Genomic DNA, 26,602 nt, shown 5'->3' with positions numbered 1-26,602 from the left:
AGCTCGGGGACTTTGTGTCCATCTCCCGTCCTCCACACTGGGATTTTGTTTGGCTTGATTTAGCTTAGGTCTTGTGCATACTGTCTATGCATCTGCACTGTTGTATCCAGAAAGCACTGATGCTTTGGAGTTATCCAACATCTCTAGCTTTTATAATCTTTATCCTCCATCTTCCTCATAGATCCGCGGGCCTTGAGAGGACTGTCAAAACATCAGTGGTCCCTTTGCACTAGTGGGAATGTAATGCCAGGCAGGTGTCCAATGCAGACTGCAGGGTTTACTGCTAGGTGAGACTGAAGATGACCTTCCTCTTCCAGCAGAGCCAGAATTCCGCAGCACTACGAGAGCCACTAGGAATGAAGCTTCCAGCTGAGGACCAGCTGGGTTTCTCCATGTTCTGGGACTCAAGTATGTGATATAGAAAAAAAAATTTAATCTCATTACAAAGAAATGTTACCTCAATGGGGTACTGGATATGCTAAGTATTCCATTTTGATTATTATATGATCTTGTAAATGAGGGGAAATTAGGGGAAGGCTTCTCCCCAGTAGTTAGCTAGTGGCCACACTGTGAGAATACTCTGCAGTACTCTTGGCCTCATTCTAAAGGCATGAAGCATGTAAGGAGGGCTCTCCTGCTAGGGAGGAAAGTTAGGCTATGTTTCCTAATAAACAGCAGAGGACAAGGGAACTGTGTGAGGAGAGGTAAAGTGCAAGGAAGTGGTGCTGCTGTTGCTGTAGGAGAGGAGCTGAGCTGTGCTGGCCTTGAGTCTCTCAAATCTGACAAGCAGAAGACAAGTGTTTGGTAAGGCTCCAGTACAGAGAGCCAGGATGGTGAGGTAAAGATCATGGGAAACAGAACTCTTCAGAGAAGCAGCAGGTACGAACATGGCTAATAGTGGTCCCTGCTTTTTTTCTTCCTCGTTTTGGTATTTATCTTCTTGTCTTCAGTCACCACCACAGAAGCAAGCATCACTTAGTGAGCATCTCCTGTGAGCTGGGTCCATATAGCTGCCATTCTAGATTTATATGTAGTCTCTTAACTAGTCCTCAGGATGGCCTTGTGAAATTGGTACTGGTGCCATCTTGTAGATAAGGTCACCAAGGCTACCTTGTCCACTGTTACAGAGACTAAAGTTTTAAAGTCAAGTTTGGCAAACCAACTTATGAACAGACTGACTTGGGAGGGAAGAGGGAAATCTGTTGCAGTTAGAGACATCCAAACACAGGCATATCTACAGATGATGGTAAGAACTAACATTTTCTGAACATTTATTTCAAACCAGGTAATCAATGACATACTCTGCATTTTTAAACTAATTTTTATAATAGTCCTCCAATGTTGGTAGAATGATTATCCTTATTTTATGAGGAAAGTAAGTTACAGAGCAGATTGTCTAAAACACCAAAGCTATTAAGGGCAGATTGTGAGTCAAGGGAATTTAGCTTTGGAATCTTCGGAGTTCCTAGATTCTATGGCTAGAGATATTGAGTATATAAACGGAGAAAGAAGTTGAAAGAGATGACCCAGAGTTTATTCTTAATCAAGCTTCCAGGATACAAGATTTTCACTTTAAGAATGGCAAAGGGACAAAGGTCATTAAAAAAAAAAAGTCCTGAAATGTTTATAAAATACGAATACAAAAACCCAATCTGAGTTTGTCTTTTGCCATTTACCTGGGACTTTACTGAATTATTGACTCTCTAAATCAACAGAGAATGAACACTTTGGGATTCCTTGTGGGAGGAGGGGGTGTTCTCAAATAAGAGGTACAGTTTGACTTTATAGTTAGAAGAGGGATGTCAACCATCCTGATATTTTCTTTACTGAACCTGGGAAACCTGAATGGGTATATTCTCTCATTCAAACAACATCTTTTAGCAAACTGACTCTGTAAAACGTTTATGTTAGCACAGATGGGACACGTTCTCTGCCAAACAGAGCTTTTCTTTGCTATATCAATTTTCTCAGCTATATCAAATTTCTTTGAAATTTTATATGCATTTCCCCCCTATGACCTCCCTAGGCTTCATTCAGTTCCTGTTCTAAAATTAATACTCTGTTGTGAAAATACTAATGTGACAGAGTCTCATCTTGCCACACTGGAAATCTCAAAATGTTATGCTGAGAAAAGGCCTTAAGTATCCAACATTCTAGGCCTTCATTTCACAGGTGGGCAACTTGAGACTCAGAAGCCAAGTGACTTAGGCCAGGTGAAATGGATGACTAAGAGCAGGCACTATGCTATGTCAGGGCTTCTGACATCTGTATGGGAGTCCCTTTCCTTTCCTTTTTCCAGATAAGGTCTCAACCTATGTTGCTCTTTATTTGGCACTTTCTAAGTGCTACACACTATGCTAATTATCTCCATATTATCTAATTAAGGGATTATCATAATTCTTAAATAACCCTCATATTCTTTTATATGGACAGGGTAAAAACTGATATTTTTATTAATGTTAAAATATTCCCCAAAATTGGCATCTTGTCAGGGATGCCTTGGTCACCTTTCCTGGCCTTAGTGTTCCTCGTGGTGGCTTTGGTCACTACATTATTAAGTGACAATGTTAATGGGAAAGCCCAAAGGTAAGAGAGGAGATCCTAACAAGGGTAAGGTAAGAGGAGGAGAGGTTCTTCATTCTAAAAACTGGAGAAAGTCTAAGTATGCAGACTAAGCATTAAAAAATAAACAAAAACCAAAAACAATCCCCCAAAACAAAACACAAAAACAATACTAAAGGGTAGTCAGGCCTCCTCTCCCTGAGATAAGTTAATCATTTGATCTGAAGGAACAATTTCAAGTAAACAAGTGGAAGTTCTGCTTTACAGAACAGTGTATAAGCTTGGAGTTCACAGAAGCATAAACAATGTAGGTAAGTTCACAGATTCTGTTGTAGGTTTAGATTTTTTTTTTAAGATTTATTTACTTTATATATGTGAGTACACTGTCAATGTCTTCAGATACACACTAGAAGAGGACATTGAATCCCATTACAGATGGTTGTGAGCCACCATGTGGTTGCTGGGAATTGAACTCAGGATCTCTGGAAGAGCAGTCAGTGCTTTTAACCACTGAGCCATTTCTCCAGCTCCTAGGTTTAGATTTTTTAAAACCTACTTTTGTTTTTTCAAGACAGGGCTTTTCTGTGTAATTCTGGCTGTCCTGTAACTTACTCTGTAGACCAGGCTGGCCTCGAACTCAGAAATCTGCCTGCCTCTGTCTCCTAAAGGCGTGCATCACCACCACCTGGCTAAAACCTACTTTTAATAAGGACTTTTAATAAGGGTTCTCAAACACTCTGATCCCGCCCCCCTTCTATCCCAGTCCAAAGGTAGAGGAGAAAAGATGGTAAATAGGAAAAGGGGATGTGGACTTGTTTAAAAGTAGCTTCTTGGGGGCAATTTCAATCTCTGTTTATCAAGATACCAGCAATCCAGTTCAATAAGATCAGGACAACAAACCGAATTAGCAGCAGTGGCACATCTAACCAACCAACCAACCAACCAACCAAACAAACAAACAAAAAACAACAAAAAAAACAAACCCGCCAAGTCTTCTGCCACCAAATTGGCACAAGTCAGCAGCAACAACCAGGAACAGCTGAGACGCCAAGAGAAATTCTCTGCTGTGCCTCTCTCAATAAAATGAAGATCAGCCAAGAGACCAAAGAAACGTTTCTAAGCTAGTTATGCAAGCATGCCATCACTGTCCACTGAATCCTATTTCTACTTTCTCCAAACACAGTGTCCTCCTGCAGGTCTTGCCTCAGCAAAACACCACATGGGTCTGTCTTAGTAAACATCACATGAATCCGTATCACCTGACATATCCAAAAGCTTCCATTTCATTCTGTGGTATAGAATAGAAATCTGGTACAGATTATCTTTAGAGGCACGCCTAGGTTACGGATGTGATAAGTACTGATCTCTTCAGCCATTAGGGACTGCCAGAAGCCCTAGCGTTGGATTGATTCTGAGCCAGCTCAAGGCAGTATAGTTACCTCAGTAAGTATGTAGTGCTTTGAAAGAGGTAGGGAGACACTGATCTAGGGGACAAGCCTCTCTTCAGAGGCCAATACCAGCAGACAGCCAGGTCTTCATAACAGGTCTCTAGGATGTCTCTGATTAGATTGGATGGCAACACTAATTAATGATTGTGGCACTGAGAAATGGAAAAGATACCTACATACTGGTTAGGTTTAGAACTGTAAACTTAAAAGTCTTCTGAGAAATCCTAATTATTGACTGCCCCAGAATCTCACCATTAGGCACAGATTAAGAAACAAGTGAATTTTAAATTGGGGCACTACATCTTTTGCACAAGTCATAATCTCTTACAAGAGGAGACACACATTTCTCATCTGTAAAATGGTGACAGCATTGCCCAACACCCCAGAGATTTTTCAATACACCATGACCCTCTGGGCCCCTCTTCCACATTTCTATATGGAAGAGAGTTGCACAAAACTTCCCATCCTGTCAGTCTTCTATTTATAGTTCTTAAACAATTTATTAAAACAGGACAATCCTTTTTTTTTGGCTCAGCCTTTCATTTCCCCAATTTGTAAATGGGTGTTGGTGTTCCTGACAAGCTTCGTTGGGGCCTTTAATGGTAGGCATAGCTAGGAAGGCAGTTTGGAGATAGAACATAAATTTCTAGGTATCATAAACTTCAGAAAAATACCTTCCCCCTGGCTGCAGAGAGAGGCCATTTAGTGGTGTGCTCAATGTGTTTTCAGTAGCAGAGTGGCTAGGGGGAGACTGAGCATCTTGCATGCATTTTAATACCCAAGTAGGGCCGTGCAAGCCAGTGTGTTCTTAGTTCTGCATACAAGCACCACTCAAGAGCTGGAGCTTTGAACAGGAGTTAAAAGAGTTGAGTCCCTAACGACATACAAAAGACTTGCTGGTGTGATTTATTCTGATGTATTTACTTATCCAATTACCAAAACAGCAGGAGATCATTAAAATTTCTAGTTACCAGATGCAGCACGTTCAATATCTTAAATGTTACTAAGGCTTTCTCTGAGCTATTTTGATATTACACTTCATCTGCCCAAAAGCTTATGAAACTGGAAGGCAGGAACCATGAAGAGTGCAGAGCATTCTTTGAAGGCTGGTCCAGAAGGTCTGTAGAATACTAGACCTCCCAAATTCCTGGACTTAAAGAAAAGTACTACGATGAGAGATGAAAATGTTTGGGGAGAGGCCTCAGCTAAGTCTTTCTTATCTCCGAGCTTCTATCTTGGTAAGGATGCTGACATTGTTGTCCCACTTTAGAGAACAGCTGTGAGTACCACCATGGTTTGCTTTCCCTTGAACATTGCACAAATGTCTTGTAGAGAAGACAGAACAACTTAAGGTACCTTGTGCATTATATACTATTAATAAAGTAGCATGCAGTGCCAAACTAGAGAATATTATGTAGTACTAAGAAACAGAAAGCAAGCTCACACCAACATTTCAGAGTATATAGCAAAGAGATACATTATTAAATGACATGTAGACCTATACTTTTTGAAACGGTGATAGTATCTTGGTCCTACCATTTTTTTATTATTCTGATCTTCAAATATTACTATGTCACAGTCTTATGTTCCAGCCAATTAGAGTTGTTTGCTACTGACCAAATAGTCACTGGGTTTTTCTTCCTAGAATCTTGGGCTATGTTGTTTCCTCTACCTAGATTATCTTTCCTGTCTAATTTCAAACATTCTAACCTATATATCTCTCAAGTTCAACTTAAAAGGCATCTCCTCTACAAAACCAGGCCTGCAACAGAGCCTAAATCCCCCTTTTCTTTTTTCTGGAATAGAGCTAATCATACCAGTTTCCAGTCTCATCGATTAGGTCACAAGTTAGTGACATAGCAACCACAGACATTCATTCTCTACTGCATTGCTCTGCATGTGACCAAGCCTGTCTTTTACCTGTATGTTCTTCAAATGAGGTGATGCCAAAGTCAGCTGGCAGATGCAAGGTTAGGGTTTGTTCTAGAATGTAGGCACTGGCAATACCAACATTGTTCTTTGTTCAAATAGCACTCTTACACTTTAATGAGGTGAGGAGTTCTGAAGGATGCAGCTCAGAGGATCTGTTTCACAGTGAGTTATGTTATGGTTCTCAGGCCATTTTACAATTATTTATGAGTCTGTCTCCCATTAAGCTGAATTCTGAGGGCATATATGAAATCTTATTGGCTCTCTCTATTCTCAGTGTCTAATTTACTGTTAGAAACTGTATCCATTCCAGAAATGTTTGTTGAAAGTCTGGCAATGGAATGACCGGGTGAAGTTTCTCCTTTCTTCCCCAGGGCCTCACCAATCCAAAGAAATGGAATCTGGAGGAGCTGCACTGCTGCACCTACTTCCACTCACCTCACACCATGGGCAGGCAGAGCTGTTGGGATGCCATTGGGAGCACAGAGAGTTGACTCCAGCAGGGCCCTTTGCTCTGGATGCTCTGCTCTAGCCTCAGCCCGTGTCCAGACACAGGAGCTAATAAGAAGTCTGCATCAGTTACCCTTTTAAGAGGGGAGAGCTTTTCCCTTCTCTGTTTAAACTGTTGGAATTGGCTAATTAAGAGGATTTTAAAAATCTTAACACTCTAAACAGAGAAAACTGGTTCTGAATTATTAAGCAACATTTTCAATGCATTTGAATAACCTTAAATGACTTAGCTGCTACCTGATCCTAAGCTCTGGCTCAGATAAATAAATGTGAAATACTGTCAAAGCCTCAGCTTATAAGAGCCTCCAGCTACAGTAAATAGAAGCTTAAGTCTCCATAAACTGCCAAGAAGGGAAATATTCTCATATAAAAGGAGAGAAGATGATCTTAAAGCTGGGAAGGCCAGGAAGCCAGTGGTTTTGTTATACTTCTCAGAAGATGGTTGCTACAGGACTAAGTATCATTAATATCTAGGTTCAAAAAAAGTCTATTTAATTGTAGCATCATAGTATCAAAGTGTAAAGGAGATTTTAGAAGAACATTATTTAAATCTATATTTCAGAGGAGGAAAATATGACCCAGAAAAGCTCATGGCTTGCTTGAGATCAGACACATGGCTGGAAGAAAAAAACATTTTGTCTTGAGATGCTTGCTCCCAGCTTAGTCACCTTTCCCAAAGCACATACTCAGATGTCCTGCCAGAGATACCAGAATCAGAGACTGACAACTGCTGTTAAAAGACACTTGAAAGCTTTCACTAGATGGGTCATTTCAGGTATCTGAGCTCCATATACACCATGATTTTTCTCTACAGGCCTGGGGTTTCTACTTTTGTGGCTATACAGCAAGGGAGAGAGGGAAAGAACTAGGAAAAAAATGAGGGTGGATGTTACTATATTACAGTTCCCAACTAGTCCCCTCTAGCCACGAGGGCATCATGAGTTCACAAGTTTGTCCACTGATACGGAAAAGACAAAACCAAACAATAATGTAGGTGTGCAAATGTGTACAACCACTATACTTTTCCTCATTTATGAACTAAACAAGTGTTTCTTTAGTGTTTATGACCTTTTTTTGCTTTGTTTTCAAGACAGGGTTTCTTTGTAACACTGGCTGTCTTGGAACTCACTTTATAGACCAGACTGGCCTCAAACTTACATAAATCCGCCTGCTTCTGCCTCCCAAGTGCTAGCATTAAAGGCTTGCACCATCACCACCGTGTTTAGTGTATATAGCATTTAAGAAACTTGGTAGACACTGGACTATAGCAGTAAACAAGGCATCTGCCTTTAAGTAACATCTAGCGCAACACTTAAAGAAGAAAAAAGCCCACTGTAGTTCAAAGCTCATCACAGCTCACAGTAGTAACAGCTGTAATAGGAAGAAGGCCCTGAGGGAATATAAGAAAGATAAATGCTTCTCTCCTAGAGATTCACCACATTTATCTTCCTTGTTCCAGTCTAGTATCTACAACCATTTGTTACAATCTAATTATCCATTCTTCTTAGATATTTATATACACTAAACCAGTTACATGTTCACTATATGTCATATACCTTGCTAGGGAATAATGGCCAATTCGATATAATTCCAAGTCACTTCAACTTTGATATGTATCTTTTTCTGTTTGTTTAAAAATCCACACCTTCAGTTTGTAACTGACTGTAAGCTTGAGATAACCATTTCTGCCTTCAGTGTCTTAGTTATACGCTTTCTCTGTGTCTTAGTCTCTTAACTAGAAGAGCCTTAGTTCTCCTAACACAAGGCCTCATAGAAGACATGTATGAAGGTCTGTTCACACAAGGCCTCATAGAAAGCATGTAAAAAGGTCTGATCATACAAGGCCCCACAGAAGTCATGCATGAAGGACAACTAACAGAGGTATGTATAGAAGGTATGTATGAAGGTCACACAAAGCCTCACAGAAAACCACCTATAAAAGTAAAATAAACTTGGAAAGAGCAAGATGACATTCAGGCCCGAGACTCAGGCATTAAACTCAAGATGGGAGGTCCAGATGTGGGGTGAGGTGCAGGGTGTGGCCTAGGCTAGGGATAGAGCTGCAGTGAGGCCAGAGGGTTTGGCATGTTAGGTGCATGTGCTAATGCATTCTGGAACTGTGAGTATCTGGGAAAGGCTAATCTGTGCATATGTATGTAGGCCGTTGTTTGTGTTTACAGTGGTGTTATCACACATACTCTAAGTGAGTGAAGCATGCATGTCTGCAGAGACACTTGTAATAACTGAGAAGAACTAGTGATTCTTTACTTATGGCTCAAGAGTCAGACTGAATTACATGTACAACCTTCACATTTTACTTATTTCTGATAACAGCAATTTTGAATGCTACACTGCTTCACAAACACCTTACAAAATTAAGTTCTGAAGCAGAGTAAACAATTTTGGAAAGGTTTAAATATATCAACATACTTACACATAATCCATAATAGCCACTCCACTCAATGTTCAGCATAGTATGAGGAGATATGTATTTGAGAATCAAATACAGGTGTTAGTGTTGTACAACCTAGAGAAATTTTAGCTCTCTAAGCTTCTATGTCTTTGTGTACAAAATAAAGGCAAAACCTTTTAGATAACTAATATATTTGAAGTGCTTGGAGTATAACAGACACACAGGACATAGTCATTGGTTATCATTCTCCATTATTCCAAGTCACTGTATTTTTAAACAAGTCTGAAGGGACAAAGGCAGACTTGCTCTGGTTCAGCACTCTCCTGGGCTTTCCTGAAATAGTTACTTTACCTCGTATACCTTCAAGATCCCTTGAGGGCTCTGCAGTCTTTGGTTGGTCAGAAGCATGGATTGAGTCCTCCCCCCCCCCCCACTTCACACACCAGTGACTCCCACCCTCAGGGGTTCTGTGGGTTGGAAAGATCCTTTCTCCCTGTCAGCTTCACCAAGGCAGAGCTTGTCAAGGACACCACTGACTCACAGATGATTCTCAAATACAGTTGGTGTCACAAATGAGTCAACAGACTAATCCTAACTGAAAATAGTGAAAGCATTGTTTTTGGAAGGAGAGACTGAAGAGGCAGGGTATGAGCAAGCTTTGATGCTCGGGTTAACACGAAGTTATCCATCGATGGCAAGCAACAGCAGCTGAGCTGCTCTACTGAGAACTAAAACTTATGTGTAAACTGATATATCCATGTTGGATCCCATGGATGCTTTTGGTTATGCAAAGAGTTTCACCAAACTTCCCTGACTAGCAACATGGCACATGTTAACTAAAATTGTTGCTGGGGGAATTAAGCCCTATGCCATTTATGTCCGTCGGGAAAGGACTCTGCATCTGGTTTCTCTTCAACTCGGTCCCATATACCTTTTCTCTGCTAACTTTATTCTGTGCCCTTTTATGATAACATATCATTGGAGTAAATACAATTATATGATAAGTTCTATGAAGTCTAAAAGAAATTGATCAATCAAGGGGTAACCTTGAGTACTCCTAATGTATTTAAGAAAACACTTCCGCCTTAGGATTAAAAAACATATGCTTTAGGGGCTGGAATTTCAATTGTCAGTTACTATTATATATAATATAATTTATACACATGAATGAGGAGCACTGATCTCTTCCTGGGGGACCGGGTGAATGTAAGCACTGGTACAGCACTGTTAAATTACTGCTTGTCAGTAAGTTCTTATGGTAAGCACTCCTTCTAATGTTCATTTCCCTGTAAACATGCAAAGATGCTGGTGATGGGGCAATTTGGTTCCCCAGTTAGCATCTATAGAACTCTTCTTTGTTACTCTGACTGGAGGAAAAAAACTATTAGTCAAAGAGCTAGCTGAACTATCCTTGTGTCAGCACCAGGCTGGAGCACCCCTCAGACACCTTGAGAACATGTGATGATAACAGCTGATTGCTCTGGCTCCTGAAGTAATACTGTACTCAGGATACTAGAAACAAGTTTGTACCAGCTTTTGCTAACAGAAGCATGAAAAAGATGGGGAAAGGAGGATGCTCCAAGTATAATATATGAAAACGCAGTATTATGTAAAATGTGTGTGTGTGTGTGTGTGTGTGTGTGTGTGTGCAGATGACCCTGCAACAATGTCTGTTTTGGCCACAGGAGGAGCACTTATTTCCTTGGTGATCTAGCAGGACTGTTGTAACTGGAGCTAAAAGGAAAGGTTGTGATCAGTCCAACCTAAATGGCTATCATTGGCCTGAACCTCCCATACTGGACTATTCAAGCAGGTTGCCTCAGGCTCACTTAGTGAATTGCTTGCAAGATACTCTACAGTGCACACAGTACAGCCCTTCTGGTGTTACATCACCCCAATAATAACAGGCTTCTTCAGAGTGTTTTTTTCTTGCCAACTTTGGCCGAGCTGGTAGCAAGAAGAAAGAAGCAGCAGAGACAAGAGAATAGAACAGAGGAGAGGCAACAGCAGTGGCAATGGGATGGCAGTGGCAGTGACTGCTGTTAGCAGATGGAGCTGACAATTATGGAAAGGAATGCAGCCAGCTGACTGACAACAGAAGAAGCAGAGGCTGGCCAGTTTGAGTGCACTCAGGGTAGGAGAAGCGGATGGCAGAAGCAGAGAGATGGTTAGAAAGGATGGAGATAGTGCTAAGGGACAAAGGATCCTAGCTTTCTAGCCTAGTTGTAGTATTGGCTTCTACCTGGAAGCTGTAACACCAGCCATAACCAAGGGCTGAGGAACACCAACTTTCCAGGTCCACACAACACTTCAGGTCTAAAAGTCCTCACCTGAGACCTTGCAGGAAGCCTGTATTGCTGCGGATAAGCAGTGTCCAGCCAGAGACTAGCATTAGCTGTGCTATCTGGGTAAGGCAAAAGGATCCCCAGCCACTGGCTGGCAATAACATATAACACCTCTCAGCTTCTCTTGTCTTACTTGCAAATGGAGCTGCTATCTGTATCTTAGGGTCTGTACAAAGATTACAGGGGAGAATTCTTTCTACAGTGTTCATAGGACTGAATGTGGTAAAGCTGTAGAGAGAGATCACCAAACTATAAAAATGTCAAAGACAATTTTCAAATCAGTTATTACCCTTCCTGCAAAGCTCAGACCCAACTCATCTTGGAACTAAGTCCAAAATGAGACCGACTCATTCCACAGAAAACCTCTCTGGTGTTTGGTCTCATTTCCACACAGTTTCAGGTGAGTGGATTCTACTGTGTGGAAATACTGAGGTGAAGAAAGAACACGCTTCCAGAAAGGAAGGTAGGACTCAACAAGCCACTGTAGTTTCATCCTTGACACACTGGCATTTAGAGGCAGGTCCAATAGAGGACGTGGTAGTCTTTCTCAGGAGAGAACTAGAAACCTAAGAGACTTACAGTCCTGAGGCCTTCCCTATGGGATGTCCTTTCCTCACATTCCCACATTTAATTCCTGCAACCACCCCAAAGGTGGAGGAATCAGCTCAGAGAGCTCATGCGATTGACTCAGAGACCTTTGTAAGTGGTTATTTATATTACAACATCACGATAAGTGAGAGCCAAGGCTCAGAACACATTTTCTCTGTAGTAAATGGACCACAGTAATGGTTCCAACAAAATGTCTACTATACTGTGAGTGACAAAGTGTATAGTTCTTTCATATTAAGAATGAGAAATGTATGCTCGCTTTGGCAGCACATATACTAAAATTGGAACGATACACAGAAGATTAGCATGGCCCCTGTGCAATGATGACACGCAAATTCGTGAAGCGTTCCATATTTTTGGAAGGAGTTACAGAGACAAAGTTTGGAGCTGAGACAAAAGGATGGACCATCTAGAGACTGCCATATCCAGGGATCCATCCCATAATTAGCCTCCAAACGATGACACCATTGCATACACTAGCAAGCGTTTGCTGAAAGGACCCTGATATAGATGTCTCTTTTGAGACTAGGGCGGGGCCTAGCAAACACATAAGTGGATGCTCACAGTCAGCTATTGGATGGATCACAGGGCCCCCAATGGAGGAGCTAGAGAAAGTACCCAAGGAGCTAAAGAGATTTGCAACCCTGTAGGTGCAACAATATTATGAACTAACCAGTACCCCGGAGCTCTTGACTCTAGCTGCATATGTATCAAAAGATGGCCTAGTAGGCCATCACTGCAAAGAGAGGCCCATTGGACACGCAAACTTTTTATGCCCCAGTACAGGGGAACGTCAGAGCCAAAAAGTGGGAATGGGTGGGTAGGGGAGTGGGGGGGAAGGTATGGGGGACTTTTGGGATAGCATTGGAAATGTAATTGAGGAAAATATGTAATAAAAATAAGAAAAAAAAAGAGAAATGTGCCTAAAAACTTATTTTTGAAAGGTTGTAGATAGTTAAAAAGCAGACACTTTCTGGGTATTGATCCAAGCAGCCCAGCATTATGAACTCAAACAGCATGGCTTCTGCTGTTCTGAGGGCTTCATTACCACTTCTAATTTCATCACCACAATGTATCTGTGAAGACAGAGAATACAATCTTCAGTTGAAAGAGGAAGTACCTAAAACACAGACTGGAGAAATTCAGTGTAACTCAACAAATAAATAGAAATGTCAGCATTAGAACAAATATTTATCTCATGCAAGATAAAGGGAGACAGGAAAAACTACAGAGTCATGTGTCCAGAAAGTCTAAGCACTGATATGTTTTCTATGTATCAATTTCTTCAGTCTTCTACTGGCTGGATACATTCCCCACACCTCTGATTAGTCTTCCTGTCTTTCTCCATGTAAATTGTCTTTCCAAGTTGCCAGTGAGACATAAAAGCAAAGCCAGCCCCACCACGTTTCATTTCTAGCTCTGCCACTTTTTGGCTATGTGAACTTTGTTACATGACTTCATTGTATAGTTTCAGCTTCCACACCTATGAAATGGCATAATATTTACCAGGAATTAGAAATTTTTGGACAGAGCTTTGAAATCTGCTTCTTTGAGTTATTTTTTTCTTAGGCATAATGTAAAAATTCAATTACATGATGCTTATAAAGTAAGTGCCTGGCATATGATAGAATCTCAATAAACGGTAGAAAGATTAGCTATTATTTTAAGGTTGTTTGTCCATTTATATCATTTATTGATTTATTGAAAGTTTTTTTTACTAAACACTAATTAGATTCATATCTCAACAGTACCTCATAGTTTACAATGTACAATGTATTCTTTACCTTACCTAAGCAATGCTGTGGGTCTTGGGAGGTAAGTTGAATTTAGTTCTATTTAGTAGAGAAGGACCTTGAGATTTAGTGAGTTGGGTACATTCTATCCAGGGCTGTAACAGCTCCTAGGTGATCTGATTCCTAATCCAATGTTCCTTCCTCTATACACTGCCCTCTCTCGTCTACTCCTCAGTCCTTCTAATGATAAAGGACAGGCATCCCTAATTGCGAGTTTTCAGGTTGACTCAGTATGTATGGCACTGATGTTAGGGACCAGGAAAGGGCAGGTTTTGGTAAAGGGTAAAGTTCTAGTTAGGATTAAAGCTTTAGAGGTCAATCACAGGGCATGGTAACCACAGGGAGTAAATGTACTTAGTATTTCTAAATTTCTAAAAAAAAAAAAAAGACTTGAAAGAATTTCTCATTAAGAAAATGTAAGTACTTGAGGCGGTGAACATGTTAATTAGTTTGGTTTAACTTTTTATATCTTGCAGTTTTAAAATTCAAAGTCTTGTGTATGCTAGGGATACTCTCTAGCCCTGATCTCCAAAACTAGCTTTCTGATTTAATTTTTTGACAATATAACATCTATAGAAACATCATCTTGAACCCATGGTAATAATTAAAATTTTGAATGATTTATTTAAAATTTAAAAATGTATTTAAATTTAATTTCATATTATTAATTTATTAAAATTATTTAAAATTTCTTTTAAAATTCTAACTTAGAAGTAACAACCAATTTAAAAATATAAACTGCCTTTACTAGAAAAAAATTTCCCTTTAATTGGAAAATACTAGATTAGAACTTCACATATAGTAAATACAGACTTTCTTATTAAGGAAATGCTATAGGTTTTTTGTTTGTTTGTTTGTTTTTGTTTTTGCTTTTGCTATTAACTGTCTTTTAGTTGAACAATGCTACCAAGCCAGATATGGTCGGCTTTAATCTCAGCACTCAGGAGACAGAGGCAGGTGGGTCTCTGTTTGAGGTCAGCCTGATCTACACAGCAAGTATCACACCAGATAGGGCTATATGATAAGACCCTGTCTCAAAAATAAAACATATAACTTTGACTTAGGAACTCACATGTCTGTAGGTGAAAATAAGTAAGCTTGCACACCGTTGGTGGGAATGTAGATTAGTACATTCTTCTGACACAGTGATATCACCAATGGAGATACAGTCAATGAAAATAAAGTCAGTATGTCATAAGAGACACCTGCACTCCCACATTCACTGCAGCACAATTTATAATAGCTAAAAAACCTGAAGCAGTCTATGTGTTCATCAGCTGAAGATATGGCATATATTCACAGTGCAATATTATTCAGCAATAAAAAGAAATCCTGTCTTTTGTGATGATGTGGGTAGAGCTGGAGATCACTCTTTTAAAATGATGAAGCCAGGCACAGAAAGACAAGCACTGGAAGGTCTCATTCATCCACATGTAAAATTGGGGGAAAAAGGATCCAAACCTAAGCTGAGAGTGGAATAGTGGTTGCCAGGGAAGAATGGAGGTGGATAGATGTTGATCGACACACAAAGTTAGAGCTAGACAGAAGCAAGACGGTCTTGGAGTGCTACTGTACAGTGGATAGCTATAGAGAACCATGATGTATTGTACAATTTAAGATGTTACAAGAAAGGATTTTAAAAGGTTTTGGCACAAAGAAACAATGTTTGCAGATAACCTAATTTAAACACACAATATATACAGGTATGGAAATATTCCATAATGCCAACAAGGAGATGTCTTGAGTTCGTTCACTCAAGAAGTTGTATTTGTGTGTTTGAGCGGGTGGGTGGAGCGTGAGAGAGCCAGCAGGAAAAAAGATGGCTTGAAAGTATGAAGAATTTTGTATGGCTTGTTGCAGAACTTTAAACCTTTTCCTGAAGGTCAGGGTACCTGGGAGTCCATGGGCAGCTGAATGATAGCTGTAAGTGTAGCCAAATACAAAATTGAAAAATTAAACATTGTGAGATTATTTTTTTATTTTTTAAAAAATGATTTCATGCTGCTCAAAGGTGAGAGATTATTATATTAATAGTGACAACTTGCCACTACCTACAATCACCCGAAGGAGAGCCTCAATTGAGAAATTGTCTAGATCCACTGGCCTGCCGATATGTTTGTGAGGGATTGCCTTGATTATTAATTGATGTAGGAAGACCTAGCCACATAGTATCTCTATGATCTTTTAAAAATATCAGATATTAAGGTTCCAATGGCCAGGTAGTTGTGGCACATGCCTTTAATCCCAGTACTGGGGAGGCAGAGGCAGGCAGATCTTTGTGAGTTCAAGGCCAGCCTAGTCTACAGAGGAAGTTCAGGAAAACCAGGACTGTTATACAGAGAAATCCTGTTTTGAAAAATCAAAAATAATAACAACCAAAACAAAAGGAAGGAAGGAAGGAAGGAAGGAAGGAAGGAGAAAGGAAAGGGGGAAGGGGGAAGGGGGAAGGGAAGGGAAGGGAAGGGGAGAGAAGGAAAGGAAGATTTCAAGGACACATTAAGAACATTTGGATATTTTGTTTTCTAGAATTATTTTTTTAATTAGGTATTATTTTCTTCATTTACATTTCAAATTCTATCCCAAAAGTCCCCCATACCCTTCCCCCTATTTGGATATTTTTAACATAAGTATGTACCATTGTGGGCATGGGACACGGGTATCACACACCTGTAATTCTAGCAGTAGGGAGGCTGAGGTGGGGATTACTGGGTGTGTGTTGTTAGTTTGGACTATATGGTGAGTTCATGGCAACTATTGTCTACACAGTGAGATCCAACACATCCCCCTTCTGAAGAATTCACTGTCTTTTAAAGCTGTCAGCCCTTCACACACATTCTACCTCCAGTCACTCATCTACTCTTACCATTGTTCTTTCAAAGACAGTAAAATGAAAGTTCAGTAGAGCTAAGTAAACTGTCCAGTGTGAGAGTGGGGTTCAGACTCAAATCTAATTACCATCAAATCTTTACCTTCATGATACTCTGTTTCCTCTCAGTAAACACCTCTGTGCATGGTTCTGTCCCATTCACCTTCATGATGTCTCTCTTACTACTACAGAACCTGGTTCTCTGTCACAGCAGTAAGTTTGTTGGCAGTAAAGGACAGGTCCTAATAGGAAGCCATGTGCTACTTTTAGAAAAATGACCTAACAGGTGAATCTCTGTGAGTTCATGGCCAGCCTGGTCTACAGAGTGAGTTTCAAGTCAGCCAGGACTATACAGAGATCCTGTCTTGAAAAACAAAACCAAAAACCAAACCAAAACAAAAAAACCCAAACAACAACAACAACAACAACAACAAAAAACCCAAAACAAAAACAAACCAGGAAACCCAACAACCACAAAAAAAGAAAACTGACCTAAACAAAAAACAGGCCTTTATCCAAATGATTCCTCATAGACTGCTGTCTTTAGTGGTTTTGATTATTTAAGGAAACCGAGTCCTGAGCAGTAAAAACCAGAGGTTTTATTCACAAATATGTAACTTTCTGCATGTGCCTTTTGAAGTTTTCTAATTATCACATTGGTTAAATGAATATTATCTCACAATGACCTGTAATCCTATCCTAGTCAAGAGGTTTAAACCTTTGAAATTTCTGACAAATGTTCCTAAATCAAAACCTAAATTAAGTCTTTCGGACCTCAGACTAATTTGGGGATATTTCAAAGACACTGGAATATCTCAAAGTATCTGTAGAACTAATGAGATTTTTAAAAATGTTAAACTACACGGAAAACACTTTCAATTAACAGTGATATTTAATCAAAGATAGTTATCTTTACATAGATTTGTTATTACTGTCTTCTAAAAGTTGAATGAAGTGCCAAGAAATTTGAAATATCACCAGTCAACATTTCAGTTATCACACTAAAATATTACATGCTATAGAAACAAAAATGCAGGCTTATGATAACTTTGAGATTACACCATTGGATTAGATAAGACGTTCCAGAATTGTAAAGAAGAAACTGAGGTGTATGAAAATTCTAAAGACCAAGCAGAACAGAATAGCTTTATAAAACTTAGTGAACTGATACAGAGCTAAGGGTTTTTACAGCCTTAAAAAAAAATCTTGAAACACTACCTTTAAAAAACATTGTTTTCTAGACTTTTGTTTTTGTGCATGTATATATGACCTTTGTGGGGAGGGGCAGAGGGCAACCTTGGTTCCTGTCCTAGTTTGATTTCCTGGTACTGTGATTAAATTCCACGACCAAAAGCAACTTGGGGAGGAAAGAATTTATTTGATCTGATAGCTTACAGTCCATAATGAAGGAAAATCAGGGTGTACTGGCTGGTTTTGTGTGTCAACTTGACACCAGCTGGAGTTGTCACAGAGAAAGAAGCTTCAGGTGAGACAATGCCTCCATGAGATCCAGCTGTAAGGCATTTTCTCCATTAGTGATCAAGGGGGGATGGACCCTTGTGGGTGGGACCATCTCTGAGCTGGTAGACTTGGGTTCTATAAAAAAGCAAGCTGAAGCAAGCCAGTAAGTAACATCCCTCCACGGCCTCTGCATCAGCTCCTGCGTCCTGACCTGCTTGAGTTCCAGTCCTGATCTTTGGTGATGAACACCAACATGGAAGTGTAAGCCGAATAAACACTTTCCTCCCCAACTTGCTTCTTAGTCATGATGTTTGTGCAGGAACAGAAACCCTGACACAGGGCAAGAATTCAAGGGAGGTACTGAGCAGAAGCCACGGAGGCATGTTGCTTACAGGTCTGCTCTCCTTGCCTGCTCAGCCTGCTTTTCTTCACAATCTAGAACCAGCTGCCCTGAGCTGATTCTACCCATACTGAACTGGGCTCTCCCCACATCAAACATTAGTTAAGAAATGCTTGCCTACAACAGTCTGGTCAGTTCCTTAACTGATCTTTCCTCTTCCTAGACGACTCCAGCTTATATCAATTTGACAAACCTAGCAGAGTTCTTCAGGAACTATTTACCTTGTTTTTAGAGACAGGCTCTCTCATTAGCCTAGAGCTTGCCCAGTAGGCAAGGCCCACACAGGAAGCCCAGGGGTCCATCTGTTCTTGCTTATCAGTGGTAGGATTTATAAGCAGGTTGCCACCATACCTGGCTATTTTTGTATGGGTTCGAGGGAACTGAATTCAGACCCTCTGGCTTGCAGGACAAGTACTTTACTAACTGAGCTACTTCCCTAGCTCTGTTTTTTACATTTAAGGAAATCGTTTTCTTCTTCTTAAGCTATCTAAAACTATAGCAAATTTGTAAAAAAAAACAAAAACAAAAACAAAACAAAACAAAAAAACACCTTTGTGAAAGAAATATCTGCTTTCTCCTCTACCTGATCCCTCAAAATTCAGAGACCACTTGAGAGTACTGTTAGCGAAATATATATAGTTAGTTGTCTCCGTAAGTTTAATCAGAAACTGCTCCTTTTTAATCACAGGATACAACTGGATATACTGGTTATGTTATCAAGCTTTGACTTAACAAATATCTTATCATATTTGAGACTCTGATGGAATATATCTATAGGCACAGCACACAAAACACAAACATGTGTTTTGGTTTGATTTGCCAGTTTTAAAAACCTGCTGGAGACTCAAGAACTTCAGCAAAGGGAGCTGGAGAGATGGCTCAGCCTTTAAGGGTACTGGTTGCTCTTCCAGGGGACCTGGATCCAATTCCCAGTACCTGCAAGGTGCTTTATAACCATTTGTAACTTAGTTCCAGGGATCTGATGCTCTCTTTTAGACTCCAGGGGCATCAGGCATGCACATGGTACTCATACACATAAAATAAATAATATTTTAAAAATTTCAAGAAAGGAAAAAAAAGCCTATGTTGTCAAATGTTATTTCAGTGCTTATGTAAATATTCAGGTCAAGTTGGATGAGACTAGACTTATTTTGCAAACTAGCACGTGGGAGGTAGGAGTGATGGGGGTGAGAAAACAATACATTTCAGAAGGAACTTAAACGTCACTGTTACTTGTTTTGTGAGCTTTCATTATCTGCCTACATCCTGGACTGGATGCTGAATTATTCTAGTTTCCTCCAACATCTGGCTAAAACTCTTTTTAAGGCAAGATAGTAGTATTCTTGAAGCTCTAAAAGGTGAGTTGAGAAACTTGAATACATTTCAAAGTACAAGACTGTTGAGTGGGATAAAGAGAGTCCAGCCAACTACTCATCTTATAGTGAGAGGTACTCAAACTGCAAAACAAAAGAAGCTGATAGCCTCATGAAGTGAGTTTTACTCAAGACATCAGAATGATTCCTCATCATAATGAGATGCCTTTTCCTGGCTTAAACGAAGTCTTTTACTTGCTTGGCAGAATAATTCTGTAATTATAATTTCATAATCATTAGTATCTGCAGGTAATTTGACAGTGTCAGGTCTATTATGTTAAATCCAAATCTTTGCATGACCTAAGGAATTTTTTTCTTTTAGTGTGCAGAGAGTAGCTTCAGCAAAACCCGTAATGTAATGAATTTGGTTGTGCACTGTAGGTCTCTATTTTACAGAGCCTCACAGTGGACTCACTCACTCTTTTATGTCCTATGACTTAACACAGGCCTGAGTTGCCAGACAGTAGAACTGTGAACAAGGAGGAAACCACCAGTTCTTATTGCACATCCCCTGTTATACAGAATTAATTAAAAAGTACTCGATTAAAATATGAGTATGCTCTTCATCCAGCTCAATCTTTAATCTACTCAGTTCTATTTGGCTTGATTCATGGGGCCTTTTGGTAAAGTGCATAGGTTTTGGTATTATTTTCCATATAGTCACAACAGTCATCTCCCTGGCATACTGTATCCTCTCTAAAGTTTTAAAGGTTTGCATGGAGCCGTCCACCTCACAGCAAATGGTCCATCTTGGAATGAGATGACAAAAATTCATTCAGAGAAATGTGTGAGTACATGTTGAGAAGAGAAATGCCAAGGAACATAACTGAGAGTAGTGCTAATGTCCTAAACCATTTGTCATACTCTTAGGGAGGAGGGAGCTGAACAGAAGATGGTAACTGTTAAACACAACTGCTAAGCCAAAGTTACTGGAGGCCACTGCTCTGGACTAAGCTCCTGTAGAGCACCACACATGGAAGTGAAGTCACTCATGCTACTTGACCCACAATCAAACTAATCTTTAAGGAGGTAAAAAGATCCCCAAACAGATGCTTTCCCTGCATCCCAACCTAGTGAGGCAGGATAAGGATCTACTCTGCTTTAATCCTGACAAAAAAGTAACCCAGTTAAGTAGTTTCCTGACCCTCCCTCCTAATTATCCTGCTTCCCCATTCCCACTTTATAAAACCCACAGTTCTGTTAATGTTCAGTGGAAGCTTACATTCTGTTTTATAGAATAGAGGCTCTGCAGATTTATGAACCACAAAAGCTACTTACATTTATAAGAAAGTTTGTTGTAATTTTATATTTTACAGCAAGTGGGACATAGGTCCCTAGAGCTTGTCACTCCTCAACCTCCTTTTCTAGAGCCCTCTTCTAATTACTGTAAAAATGGAAAATAGCCTCTTACTTGTTGGTAGAATAGGAGCTGACAATAGAAGAAAAACAGAAGGCAGGAGAGCCAAGAGACTAGGGATAAAGCAATAAGGAAGAATAGAAAGGGGAGAAAATGGCAAATGTAAAATTGAAACTGAAAGGAGAACAGGAAGGAATGAAAGAAAGCGAGAAAGGAAGACTGGGAAGAACCTAAGTGGGATAGAAAAGGAAGGCTGCTTGTTACTGAGAACCTTACACCATTCAGCATGAGAAAGGAGTCTAGGAAAGACTCTCTGGGCTGGGACAGATACAAAGGGAAACTTACTCATCTTTTAGGACTCACTCACAGGACAATGCCCAGAAAGAGGCAAATGGGTCAGTGCAGTCTGTGCCACTAACGGTATAGCATACTGACTCAAGCTCTGGAAGGAAATACTATTCTCTCTTCTGGTGACTTTTACTAACAAAATGCAAACAAACCCCACTCTAAAACCATTTTGACAATCAGCTTTTCTGGGGAAGGCCTGTGCCTGCTGCTACTTTGGTTATCCCACAGTGCTCAGTTCAGTGAAGTATAATAGCCAGCAGACATTCAGCAAATAGTGGGACAGCTGGGAAATCTTAATATGATGTAATGTTTTCATTGTTGGGGGAGACAGGGGCACAGAAGAGTATTTAAGAGATCCTTTGGTGAGAAACCAGCCTTTGCTTTGTGGAAAAAGGCTCAAGACACAATAAGACTCCTATAGTTAAGTCTTATATTATTTGTTATTAAAGAGGCAAGGACTTAAGATGTGCTTTTTAACAGTCTTTAGTTTGGCTGTAATTTGAGATGACTTTTACAAATTAGATCCTAATCCTTGTAGACTCAGATGGCTATTACAGAGAGCTTTGTAAAAACACTAGTCATTCGACTTGAAAGAGCATTCAGAGAGGGATGAAGTGCCATTAACTGTCAGCCCATCTACGACTCTAGAGGCCTAGAGTCCTGGACTTTCTGGGTTTAGGATTGGAATCTGGGTGGGCCTAGGGCATCTGTTGTGAACTGGAATAGTCTTTCTAGCTCACTAAGGAACAAGAGATTTAGGAGAGCCTGAGGTTATCAACATTTGACAACAGTTACCAAAAGTTCACTTACGAGGCACCATGATAAGAACTGTAGCAGAGAGGGATGTGGCTATGATTTAAACTGTCACTATAAGTCATTATTGAACAACATGGCAAGTACTATTAAGGAAAGGATGCATAAGCTGCAATAGTAGATAGCTTGGGAGAAGAAGGGCTTCACAGAGAGGTTGATGTTTGAGTTTGGCATTAAAACCTGACTTCAAATAGGTAAGGAGAGGGCAAATATTGAAAGGGCTGTTAAGAGAGTATATAAAGCATAGAGGCACAAGAGTGTCTGTGCTTTGGGTAAATCATAAGCAATCTCCTATCTCCTGTTGATGTAAGCCAGGTTGGAAATGTAGTAACGGACTAGACTGCTAAGTTTCCAACTCCTCCAAGGGGACTTGTACTGTACTAGGGTAGCAGAAACTACTTCAGAATCTTAAGCAAGAAAGGACATGGTCAGGGCTTTGGAAATTGGCTGCTAATTTCAGGTTGACTAAGTGTCTCTAGGTCAAATATTTTCCCTAAGAAACTGGGCCAAACTTGATAAAAATTGGTCTTGTAATAAGGAGTTGGATCTGAAACAAAATAAGGTTTAAGAGAGACACTGAGAAGAAAATCACTGAATAGCCTTTTTTGATAATGAAAAACAACAAGTGAATATGATATAGCTAGGTTAGGAGTACATTTTTTGTTAAGACTAAGCTCCACTTCAGGCTGTCGCACATTAACATCAGCCTACACTTTTAGTACTCAAAGCCTTGGACAGGAAGTTCAAGGCATGTAGGCAGCAGGCCAATGAATCCCCTGCTTCTTTTCAACAGTAACATTTCAGTCTTGTGGAAAGAAGTGGTTACTGCTAAAGAGAAAATCTAGTTTCTTTTAAAAAGAAAAAATCCTTTCAGTGGCTGGAGAGATGGTTTGTCAGTTAAGGACACTGGCTGCTCTTCCTAAGGACAAGGGTTCAATTCCCAGCATTCATTTGGTGGTTCACTGATCCAATTTTCTTTTCAGGCCCCAGTGGGCACTGCATGCATGTGGTGCAGACATATGCATGCAGGTAAAACAACCATACTCATAATAAAAATAAGTAAATCTCAAATCCTGCCAAAATTAACTTTGAAAATGAATTCCAGCTGGGTGTAGTGGCTCACACCTTTAATCCTAGCACTTGAGAGGTGGAAGCAGGTGGATCTCTGTTGAGTTCAAGGCCAGCCTGGTATATAGAATGAGTTTCAGGAGAGAGAGAGCTACATAGTGAGTTCAAAACTCACTATGACCTTGAAACCTTTGACAGTAGCTTCTTCACCAACATCTGGATGTGTGGTATAACATATGCAGGCATGTTTATGTCTATCATAAATGAAGGAGAAGAGCTTGAAGTAGTAGTTGGGAGCGGTGAGAGAAGGGAGGACTGATGACTACCACTTAATATTCACTCTAGCTTCCTGAGCTTATTAGAGGCAGGCTCTTCACCTTATCCAGAGAGGATATATAGCCTGGTAGTCAGCTAAAAATACACCTTTGGTTTTGATTCTATTCTGCAAATTTGACTGGTAATGTGAAGGATTTGGACAATAAGCCCTGGCTAAACTATTGATTCTGATGTGTCAAATAAAGTCACTTCAGAATAAAAAATTTAAGATTTACTATGTATCTTAGTTGATTGATAGAAGTTGAGAACTGAACAAGTCTCATTCCACATTTGATGTTAAGCAAGGACACTGGTCAAAAGAGTAGTTTTTTTTGGTTTTTCAAGACAGGGTTTTTTTTCTCCATGTAGTCCTGGCTGTTCTAGAACTCACTCTACAGATAAGAGTGGCTTTAAACATGGTGATCAGCCGGGCGTGGTGGCGCACGCCTTTAATCCCAGCACTCGGGAGGCAGAGGCAGGTGGATTTCTGAGTTCAAGGCCAACCTGGTCTACAAAGTGAGTTCCAGGACAGCCAGGGCTATACAGAGAAACCCTGTCTCGAAAAAAAAAAAAAAAAAAAAAAACAAAAAACAAAAAACATGGTGATCACCCTATCTCTGTCTCCCTGGTGCTGGGATTAAAGGCATTTGCCACCACCATTTAGCAGGTCTTGCTATTTCTAAAGATAGGAAAATCAATACTTCAGTCATGAGACACATTTTAACTAGAAAATGCTTCCTTAAATGAGGCCAAATCGGCCTCCTTTAACTTCCTTTATTAAAAGGCTTTTTAACCAATTCTCTAAGAATTACACATGATATATTTTTGATTATCTTCACTCCTCCCATTCCCCTTCCTGTCTGCCACCGCCTGCCCCCTTAAAGTCATCAAGTCCAGTTTGTGCTACCCATACACTCTTGGTTGTGTGGCCCACAGACTCTGCCTTTATCAGGGCAGCTTCATTTCTGCAGTAGATGGTGAGTACAGAGACCCTCAACTGGTGAAAGTGCAGAAAATGAGTCTGCTGAGCACTTCCTCTTTCAACTCATTGGCCTGGGTCTGTGCACCAACTCTTACAAGAAAGTCAGAATCTTTGTCATGGCAAGCCTTTAGAAGCTGAAGACAGTTCCAGTGTCTCCCAAGGTCTTTCCTTTTCCAGAGAACATTTCCTCAAAATACACAATCTCCAGTCTCATTAGCCCTGGACACTAGACAGGCTCTTACCATTTTAGTCTCCTGTTTGAGCATGAAGCTTAAGAATTCTCTCAGGGTTAATCTATTTTAGTGAGGGCAGAGTTGAAAAGGACCATTTAGTTAGTTGGGTTTACACCTCTAAAAATGCAGCTATCTTTTCTGTTGGCAGTCATAATACATTGCTAGTATATATTTACCTTAATTCAACATAGAGGTATGAACTTCTGTATGTTTTCATAAAAATCCATAAAATATTACTTTGTCCATAGTTTCAGTATTTAAGTTGCTAATAAATTTAGTATATAGTAAAGGTTTAAATGCACAGCCTGTCAGTTTCCGCCACAGAGATGACAGGCAAGATTTCCTGTGCACAAGCACTTAATCATCAGTGGATCTATCTGTACATTTCTACTCACCCCAGAATAGTATAAAATTATTAACTATCTTGTTATAATACACACTATGACTATAAACATTCATCCTCAAAGTTAGTAAAACTATCAGATCACAGAGAAATCTTAGCTTAACATAATGCCCTCTTAGTGAAACTGTAATTGTGTTGACTCTATTCCAATAATTAAGCTGTTAAGCACAATTTTTAGCATACCCTGAGGTATACAAAGATGAAAGCCTGTTAGGCTAGTTATACATCTAGAAAGTAGTGACAGAAGAAAGACCTAAGATCTAATTTTTAACATAGGTTTCTGGACATATCTGCTGGTCTGGAAAACCCAACCTCCATAAGCCAAGGAGGGAAAGCAAGAAGGACTTGTGGGAATTTTACAGTGGCCCACACCACTCAGCTTTTCTGGCACCCATGAGCTGAAAGCATTCTTTGAGACAGGAAGGGAACTTACATCTCTCCTAGGAAAGGTGCTCAGTAACTTGAATTCATCCCATGGAAATCCCTTGGAAGCCACGAAATCAAAGACAATCTGGAGCTTATTGCTGGCCAGGAAACGCCTTTCCAGGAACTCGCCACTGGGGGTTCGAATCCGAAGCTTGCTAACAGGCTCAGCATTTTCTTCCTTTGGCTCTGGAGGCAGGGCTTGTTCTAAGGAGAGTCTGATGGCCTAGGAAGATAAAATTGGGCATTAAAAGTAGCATAGATGGATTTACGGAGAATGGGTGGGGAAGAAAGTAGAAAAAAAATTAAAAATTGAAGAATAATGAAGACACACGAGTGCTTATATCTTTTAATTAAAAACATTTCAACTTAAAAAAAATTATGTATTGCATTGAATCTGTAGTATCAAAATTCCAACTCAATTCTTCACTGAGTCAGAAAGGGCAATTTGCAAATTCATCTGGAATAACAAAAAACTTAGGATAGCAAAAACTCTTCTCAATGATAAAAGAATCTCTGGTGGAATCACCATGCCGGACCTAAAGCTGTACTACACAGCAATTGTGATAAAACATGTATGGTACTGGGATAGCGACAGACAAGTAGACCAATGGAATAGAAGTGAAGACCCAGAAATGAACGCACACACCTATGGTCACTTGATCTTTGACAAGGGAGCTAAAACCATCCAGTGGAAAAGACAGCATTTTCAACAAATGGTGCTGGCACAACTGGTGGTTATCATGTAGAAGAATGCAAATGGATCCATTCCTATCTCCTTGTACTAAAGTCAAATCTAAGTGGATTAAGGAACTCCACATAAAACCAGAGACACTGAAACTTATAGAGGAGAAAGTAGAGAAAAGCCTCAAAGATATGGGTACAGAGGAAAAATTCCTGAATAGAACTAGCAATGGCTTGTGCTGTAAGATCGAGAATCGATAAATGGGA

The 26,602-nt window shown here is 40.0% G+C and overlaps 1 protein-coding gene and 1 non-coding gene across 2 annotated transcripts in view; one reads left to right on the top strand and one right to left on the bottom strand.

Annotated features, from left to right (window-relative positions):
• The window catches only part of Faf1 (Fas associated factor 1), a 301,118-nt gene that overhangs the window by 5,618 nt on the left and 268,898 nt on the right, over positions 1–26,602 (bottom strand). Inside the window, exon 18 of the mRNA XM_021160394.1 lies at positions 25,662–25,877. Coding sequence (XP_021016053.1) covers positions 25,662–25,877 — 216 coding nt within the window. The remainder of the gene's footprint in view (positions 1–25,661; positions 25,878–26,602) is intronic.
• On the top strand, positions 12,068–12,174 carry LOC115031077. The gene has a single exon (XR_003836642.1). It is a non-coding gene; the product is annotated as a U6 spliceosomal RNA (small nuclear RNA).

This window comes from Mus caroli, chromosome 4 (genome assembly GCF_900094665.2).
Source record: "Mus caroli chromosome 4, CAROLI_EIJ_v1.1, whole genome shotgun sequence".
Lineage (NCBI taxonomy): Eukaryota > Metazoa > Chordata > Mammalia > Rodentia > Muridae > Mus > Mus caroli.
Note: the sequence above shows the minus strand (reverse complement) of the source record. Positions and strands in the feature narration are given on the sequence as shown.